Consider the following 8,950-nt stretch of genomic DNA (forward strand, 5'->3'; position numbering starts at 1 on the left):
CTAATAGTGGCATGTCGCGCCAAGCCCCAAACTACTGAGGATGTTTTCTAGCGCTATAGTGGCGTGGTGCGCCACTGGAGCGCCAAGCCTGAATTTCGCCTAGGCCTGAATATTCCTACAGTACTAGTCCGTAGTAAAATGGCCATAACTTTTGACTCCGAAATCCACAAATTGCAAACTTGGTGGCGTTGGAAAGAAGACTCACATACCTTTAATTTAGTAGGTCGTGGTCCACCCAGTTCGTTATATCCTAGGAGATACGGTCGTTTGAAGTTGACCCTTATACTAACTCGTCCGAAAACTTAATCGATTGGAGTTCTTTGGGCTCGACTTGGTGTTAGAGATCCCTTATGACCCTTAAACACATCTAACACACTTCAAATACTTAGGAATTAATCCTAAATCATATGTATAATTACAAGTCCTCCGGCCCGAGTCTACCCACACGTGAAGAAATGTTTGATTCTTCGCAAAACAATTTCAGGGGTGTCACATAAGTATTAAATAAATTAACATTTTTCCCCATCAATTAAATTAATTCTCTAAAATTATTTCTCAACTAATTAACCAAAGTTACCGAAAGATCCAAAATTTTCAACTTAAAGTTACGAAAAAGGGTTTTCTATGAAAGGAGGAGGACTTGCTCTCAAAATTACCTAACAGGTCGTTACATACCCTAAAATCTAGATGTGAATCTTGAGTACCGAACAGATATAATAGAAATAGGGATCTCCATGCAGTTTTACAATCTCATTAATATACAATTCAGCTAAATGCTTAAGTGGCTAATTCATTCTAACTACTAAGAAGTGATCACTCTTTGTTAGTCTATCCACTATCACCCATATTGCATCATGATTTCTTTGAGTACGAGGAATTTTAGAAACAAAGTCCATAGTTATTCTCTCCCATTTCTATTCTGGTATTGACAAGGTTTGTAGCAACCCAATTAGAACCTGATGTTCTACCTTATTCACAAACCAAACAATTTGAAATGAACTCCATAATTTCTTTCTTCATACCTTTCTACCAATAGTGTTCTTTGATGGTCTGGTACATCTTCGTGCCTCAAAGATGCATTCATATAGTGAAGCATGTGCTTCACTCAAGATTTCTCTCCTCAATTTTTCATCATTAGGAACGCATAACCCATTTTGGTAAGACAAGACACCATCCTCCTTGAATATAAAATGAAGCTTTTCTCCATTTTGAACTTCTTCAGTCAATTTTACAAATTTCTCATTTAGCTTTTGCGTTTCTTTCACCTGTTCATGTAATATTGGTTTGACTTGCAAATTAGCAACAAACAAGCTATATAAATCAAGTGCAAAACAAACATTCATGGCTCTTAACTCAAGAAGCAAAGAGAGCCACATTAGCTTGCAATGGATTTGTGACTTAAGGCATCGGCAACACATTACTTTACGAAGATGATAGTCAATAGTGAAATCATAATCTTTGATGAGTTCAAGCCATCTATGTTATCTTAAGTTTAGCTCTTTCTACGTACTCAAGTATTTTAAGGTCTTGTGATATTTTTCTCCATACAAATAATATCTCCATATCTTTAAGGAAAACACTATAGCAACAAGTTCTACATCATGAGTAGGATAGTTTAATTCATGTTAATTTAATTTTTGAGAGGCATATATTCCCTTCTTACATCAAAACAATCCCAGACCACGATAAGAAGAATCATTGTATATCACATACTCTTTCCCTTCTATTGGTAGAGTAAGTATAGGAGCTTTTGTCAATAAGAATTTGAGCGATTCAAAGTTCTCTTGGCATTTTTTATCCCAAGTAAACTTTAGTTCCTTCTTCAAGAGTTTAGTCAAAGGAGAGGCTATAATGGAGAAGGCTTTCACAAACCTTCTATAGTATCATGCTAAGCCTAAGAAACTTCATACCTCATTAGGACTTTTGGGAGGTTTTCATTCAATAATTGCTTCACTTTTTCTAGGATCCACCTTTATTCCTTCGGTTGACACAACATGTCCCAGAAAAGACACTTCATTAAGCCAAAATTCATACTTGGAAAGTTTAGCATAAAGTTCTTTCTAATTCAAAATTTGTAAAACAATCCTAAGATGTTTATCATGATATTCAATACTCTTGGAATATATTAAAATATTACCTATAAATACCACCACAAATTAATCAAGATAAGGCTTAAATACTTGATTCATTAGATTCATGAAAATTGCAGGAGCATTAGTCAATCTGAATGACCAAAAATTCATAATGACTGTATCGAGTTCTAAAAGCAATTATAGGAACGTCTTTCTCTCTTACACACAATTGGTGATACCCAAACCTTAAATCAATTTTTGAAAATAAATTTAGGACCCTTCAGCTGGCCAAACAAATCATCGATCCTTGGTAGTGGATATCTGTTCCGAATTATTATTTTTAATTACCTATATTCAATACAAAGTCCAAGAGTGTCATCTTTCTTCTTTACAAACAGCACAGGGGTTTCTCAAGGAGAAATACTTGGATGAATAAAATCTTTCTCGAGAAGTTCTTGCAATTGAGTTTTCAATTCTCTTAATTCTACTGGAGCCATTCTACGGGGGGGATAGAAATATGTATAGATCCAGGAATAAGCTGGATAGAAAATTCAACTTTTTCTTTTCGGAGGCAACCTAGGAAGATTTTCTGGGAATACTTTGGAAAAATCTCACACTGTAAGAATTCTCCAAACTGTATCAATTATATGAGCAAGATATGTACCACAACCTTGACAAATCATTTTTCTTGCCAAGACCCCAGAAATAATACTAGATGTCAATGATCTTTCACCTTGTACAATAATGTATGAAAATGCAAAATCCTTAAAAGTCACATGCTTAGAACTACAATCTACTACTGCATGATATTTATATAGACAATCCATCCCGACAATAATTTAAGAAATACCTTACGAGACTTTCATGTCTCATTTCATATCACTATAGTTCACATTATAAACTATTACCAACTTACGAGTACCAAGGCTAACTAGTTAATGCTTCATATAAATATTCCAAATCAAATAGTAAAATTAGTATATTACAAGATTTGAATTTACACACCCTAAACAACAAAATAAGCAACCAAATTTATGTTACAAACCATGGTGTCATGAATGGATTAGCTCTAAAAAAAATACATATACATATGCACCCCATGGATCATAGACATGTCTCAAAAACTACTACAAAATATAATTGTCTATATGTAAATGTGAACTTCCTTAAATCTCCCAAAAACTTTAACTCCAATGCCCGACTTCAAGCATCTCTTCGGACATTTCCTACAATAGAAACAACTATCACTAAGCATAAAGCTTAGTGGTGTAAACATTGCAAGTTTGAAGCCTTTAGATTGTTCAATTACTCTTCTTAAGTCATGAGTAGCACAATTGAAACATAATAATTAAATCAAGTAAGCAAATATATCAAGAGTATCAAGTTCGATATTTAAAAGTTTAAGTGTCAAGAATTCATAGAACCACCTTCACAAGACCTTAAATAACAAGTTTTGCCCAATATGTACGTCATGAAGTCACAACAAACAAGATAAAATACTAAGAAGGACCAGAGTCATGTATCACGAAGGGTAAAGACCCAATAATCAAGAGAACCAAGAATCATATAAAAATGGCATTCTAGTTCGTACTTAAAATGGACGACTTCCATAATTAAGAAGAACAAAAAATACAAAATCAAGATAACAAAAGGTCCTAATCAAGAGGAATGGCAATAGTGACAAAGCCACAGCTACAAGAAGAAGGACAAAGTACACAAGAATGTCAAGTGATCGAGCAATCCATAGAAATGGACGAGTTAAACAAATCGCTTGCACGTATCAGAAGATACCAACACAATAATAGAAAGCAACAAGAAATAACCAACATACCAAGGTAGGATTTCAATTATACCAGTAGGTAACAAGAGTACAAGTACAAGTTTATACACAAACCTCAGCCTTTTAGCCTACAAACAGTCCAACACAACTTCAAGAGTTCATACCATAGACCAGTTAATGTCTCAAGTTCCTTAACTTGTATACGAGTATAAACAACCTTGAAAATTAAATATCCTCTTTAATTTTTAGTATCTCCGTAATATTGACATAAAACAAGATTATCATCCAAAAATAAGCCTAGCATGTGAAACCAACACTATGCTTCCCAAATAGAAATTTTATTCAGCCTAGTACCTATGGTTGTAACTTAGTTTTGAATATGAAAATGGCAAAACTAGACTTTTTAGTCTTTATAAAAGTTATAGATATATGTTTTAAAGTTTTAAAAAAATAATAATCACCTCAAAATATGTTTTTTGTACCAAATTTATAATCAAAACACTAATGGTTGCACATAGGGGATTTCTAAATCAAGAATTTGGACAAAACTTGTCCTAACTTGCGTCCACTTTTTAGAATACCTAACAGAAAAACTAGGTTCTAACATGAAAATAATAGCTTTAGGTATATGCGTTATCTTTCTAAAACTTATTTATTCACTAAAAACAAAGGTATACACAATAAAATATTCTAAAATTACCAATAGTTACACAGTTTCAAAATAAATTTGATCACTTACCAAGTGTATGGTGAATCTTCAGTTGTTTGCTCTAAGGAATCAGTTTTGTCATCTAAGTTTTGTGAACTAAATAATTTAAAGAGTTATAAATGTCCTTTTGTCTCAAATAGACGACCTTCTTAGAGGAGCTTTAAAAATATATAATATAGAACCAATTTTTTCATCTGAGTTTTCACCCTTTTTGAAAATGTTTTAGTACTCAAGTGTGATAAAAAAACCCTAAATCAATTCCTCAGGTGGGCATTACAATTCAAATAGTATCACAAGCGTCTCTCACATGCTAAATATGAATCACATGCTCTTAAAGCAAATAGTATAGCAAATAACGCCCCCACACGGGCTAACACAATATAATCAAGCCCCACATGGATATCACACTAAAATTTACATTCCCAAATCACATTACAACCCCATTCCAAAGTCTATAGCACAGGAATGACTAATTACCCAATCAGTCTTAAATAAGGATAGTCAAACCTAACTCAAAGGTTGAAACTTCACACAAACATTCTAACTGGAGCTCAACTCACGAACACCGACTCTGAAATGATTACCCACTATGAAAAGTGGAAATAATTCATCAAAAGGAGTTTAACGATACCATATTGAAAGGTTTTAGAAATGGGGTCAAAATCGTCCAAAAACCTCCTTGAAAATAAAAAGGGCAATCTGAGATTTTATTTAAAAATCATGTCCTACATAACAAGGGGAGTTCATGGTTGAAAAATCCATCAAATTGATCACGAAACGGACTAAAAATTATCAAATCTTTTATTTTGAAATTGGGAAGAAAAACTCTCAAAAACCCATTTGAATTCTTTTAAGAGGTTAATATTGATAGAAATTGATAAAGATTGATTAAATAAACTGACCCAAATGTTTTTCTTCAAAAATTCACCTCAAGAATTGCCTCCGTCAAGCTTTAAAGGTTTGAAAATGGTGGAAATGAAAAAAATGGGTTATTTCCTGAAGTAGCTATTGTTTATGTCAAAAATAAACTTCGCATTGCAGACCGCTACCCTCCGCATTCGCAGAGTACAAGGGGACTGCCCTTCGTGAATGCGGGCATCACTATTGCGATCGCGAAGCTCAAGGAAATGAACCATCATGAATGCGGACCTATGGTTATGAACACGAAGAATACAAAGGCTGACTTTTCACGAATAGGGGACCCAAGGCCACGAACGCGAAGGGTAAGGATGCCTTCACCAAAAACTAGTTTGGGCAAGTTTTCAAAGTCTCTAATTGGATCCTCGAGATTCATTTGAAGTCCGATAATAATAAATCAGATATGCTACTATACTGAATTTAATATTTTGGTCTTAATGGAAACATCAAGTTTTCAAAAAGAGGTCATTATGATGAAATTAACCTCCTAGACCCCTTTTAGACCTGAAACTCGACTTTTAGCCTAATTTCCCAAAATAAAAACTAAGGAAGTAGTCTTTTGAGGTAGCCTGGTCAATGGGGCTGCGATAGAAGGGAAACTCTAAACAAAGGACGATAATAGCATGCTAACCCAATAAAGCTCTGAATCTCTAAAACCAAAAAAGGCCTAACCCAATCACGAACTGGTGCAACCTTGGCCAGATCGACCATAATACAATCCTTGGTCATTACATGTCCCAAGAATACCATGGGCTCGAGCCAAAACTCACATCGGAAGAATTTTGCATACAACTTCTCCTCCCTCAATCTCTAAAAAATGATGACCCTCAAGTGACTAACATGGTCGGCCTCATTCTTGGAATAAACTAAGATATTATTGATAAATACAATTACAAAGGAATCCAAATAAGAATGAAATACCCGATTCATCAACTCCATAAAAGTAGTCGGGGCATAAATCAACCCAAAAGACATGACCAAAAACTCATAATGCCTATAACGAGTCTTGAAAGCAGTCTTTGGGATATTAGATTCTCGAACCCTCAACTGATGGTTGCCCAACCTTAAGTCGATCTTAGAGAACACCGATGCCCCCTGAAGCTGATCAATTAAGTCATTAATGCGAGGAAGAGGATTTTGTTCTTGATGGTGAGTTTGTTAATTGTCGGTAGTCAATACACATCCTCATAGTACAATCATTCTTCTTCACAAATAAGACTGTTGCACCCCACGATGATACACTAGGCTAAATAAACCTTGTTAACACCCAATTTTAACAGACATGTAACCCATTTTTGGACTTCTATTTGATTGAGTAAGAATTTTTAAAACTTATCTATTTATTATATGTTTAAGTTTTATCCAATTAATTATACATTCTCAGTGTTCATAATTTACAAAATTATTTATTATTATTACTGTCGTTATTGTTCTTATTATTGTTATTATTATTATGAGTTGCTATTATTACTATTATTGTTATTATAACTTGTTTACGTTTACTTGAAACATTTTATTACACTCTTTGTATTTCCTTATTCTTTTATTGTTATAATACTACACCAAATGTTTCTAAGTTTTATTACTTAATAATCTAATTATATTTTATACTTGCGTATGATATTATATAGATATAGGTAGTAATTTCAAATTTCAAATTGAATTGTTTAAATCTTTTTAAATATCGCCATTTTATTTTTGAAAGTAAGAAATTTTTTCTTTTATAGGTAAATGTTATCCTCCCCTTTGATTGATTCTATTATTATTATTATTATTATTATTATTATTATTATTATTATTATTATTATTATTTTACTCTTTCTGTTGGAATAAAAAGAAGAGAAGAAAAGAAGAGAAGACAAAGATAAGCAAACTAGTATGGGTTTATTGTTAACTAGTATGGGTTTATTGTTAATATAACTAGTATGAGTTTTTTATTGTTATTTATATTTTATGGGTTTTATTGTTATTTAAACTAGTATGGGCTTTTATTGTTGTTTATCTTTTATATTTGTATATATAGACATGAAGGTTGTAGAGGGGAGATCATCAAAAAAGAAAAAGTTCAAAAAATATGTCTTCATTTCCTTATTTTCTTCATGGTATCAGAGCAGCAGTAGGATCCAAATCTTTTCTTTATTTTTGTTCTTTCAATCCAAATGGAAAACACATCACAATCATCTGAGGGAAACTCTTCTTCTTCTTCATCTGCAGTAATAGATTCTAGCAGTCCATATTATCTTCATCCCTCAGATTCTCCAGGAATGAATCTTGTGAATTTCATTTTCGATGGAACTAGTTTTGCTGCGTGGAGAAGGTCCATCATTATTTCTCTATCAGCTAAGAACAAGATGAGTTTTATTGATGGTTCTGCCGAAATACCATCTGCTGATACACCTGAGTTCAAGTTTTGGACTAGGTGCAATAACATGGTGATTTCTTAGTTGCTTAACTCTCTTTCAAAAGAAATTGCAGGGAGTGTGATATACTCTGAATCCGCTAAAGATCTCTGGACTGAACTTCATGATAGGTTTGGTCAGTCCAATGGAGCTCAACTCTATCACCTTCAAAAAGGCCTCACAGATCTGATGCAAGGAACAACTGATGTAGCAGGATATTTCACAAGAATCAAGAGGATTTGGGATGAGCTGGATGCTCTCTCCAGCGGAGAAATATGTTCTTGCAACTGCACCTGTGGAGGAAAGAAGAAAGTAGTCAAATCCAAGCAGGACGAAAGATTGATCCAATTTCTAATGGGACTTAATGATGTTTATGCAGCAGTAAGAAGCAACATACTCATGATGTCACCTCTCCCAAATGTGAATCATGCGTACTCTCTCCTCATTCAAGATGAGAAACAGAGAGAGGCATATGTTAATCCTAACTTTCCAGGCCACACATCTTCATTTCTTGCAACACATCAGAATTTCTCAGGTTAGAGGTACAACAATACTGATTTTAGAGCAAGAAAGAACAACAACAATAACTACAACAACAATCTGTATTGCACAAATTGTAAGAAATCTGGGCACTCAATTGCAAAATGCTACAGAATAATAGGTTATCCACCTGATTTTAAGTTCACCAAGGGGCCAAAATCACAACCAAACAACAAAGGGAACTCTATGGCTAATGCAGTGACAACAGGTGGATGCTCAGGTTACGCAACAAATGGGAAACAAGCAAGTGGATTTGTTGCTCAGGAGAACTATGGTGGTTTGGGAGAAGAGTTTCAGAATGCACAGATTGGAGATGTGCCATTTGCAGGAAGTGAGGTTTCAGCTAACATGGTGCACTATTTTTCTGGTAACACTTTCAGTGATCCAAGACTATATCAAACCCATGCTAGCTCTAGCTACTAGATATTAGATTCAGGAGCTTCTGCTCATATGTCTTTTGACCCTGCTTTCTTTACTACTCTTACACTTTTGTCTTCTCCTATTTATGTTAAGCCCCCAAATTCTTTCAGGG

At 34.0% G+C, this 8,950-nt stretch overlaps 1 protein-coding gene across 1 annotated transcript; it reads left to right on the top strand.

Annotated features, from left to right (window-relative positions):
• Nucleotides 1-7,594: 7,594 nt before the first annotated feature.
• LOC129877457 (uncharacterized) lies at nucleotides 7,595-8,356 on the top strand. Its single transcript, XM_055952960.1, has 2 exons — nucleotides 7,595-7,911; nucleotides 8,010-8,356. The coding sequence occupies exons 1-2, from the start codon at nucleotides 7,639-7,641 to the stop codon at nucleotides 8,082-8,084; spliced, it is 348 nt and encodes a 115-aa protein (XP_055808935.1). The 5' UTR covers nucleotides 7,595-7,638; the 3' UTR covers nucleotides 8,085-8,356.
• Nucleotides 8,357-8,950: the final 594 nt, after the last annotated feature.

The sequence above is a fragment of the Solanum dulcamara genome, chromosome 12 (assembly GCF_947179165.1).
Source record: "Solanum dulcamara chromosome 12, daSolDulc1.2, whole genome shotgun sequence".
NCBI classification, from domain to species: Eukaryota; Viridiplantae; Streptophyta; class Magnoliopsida; order Solanales; family Solanaceae; genus Solanum; species Solanum dulcamara.

Coding starts and splice junctions, on each gene's coding strand:
- LOC129877457 (XM_055952960.1), top strand. CDS start 7,639: ATGGAAAACACATCACAATCATCTGAGGGAAACTCTTCTTCTTCTTCA. Junction 7,912..8,009: donor GGACTAGGTGCAATAACATG/GTGATTTCTTAG, acceptor ACTTCATGATAG/GTTTGGTCAGTCCAATGGAG.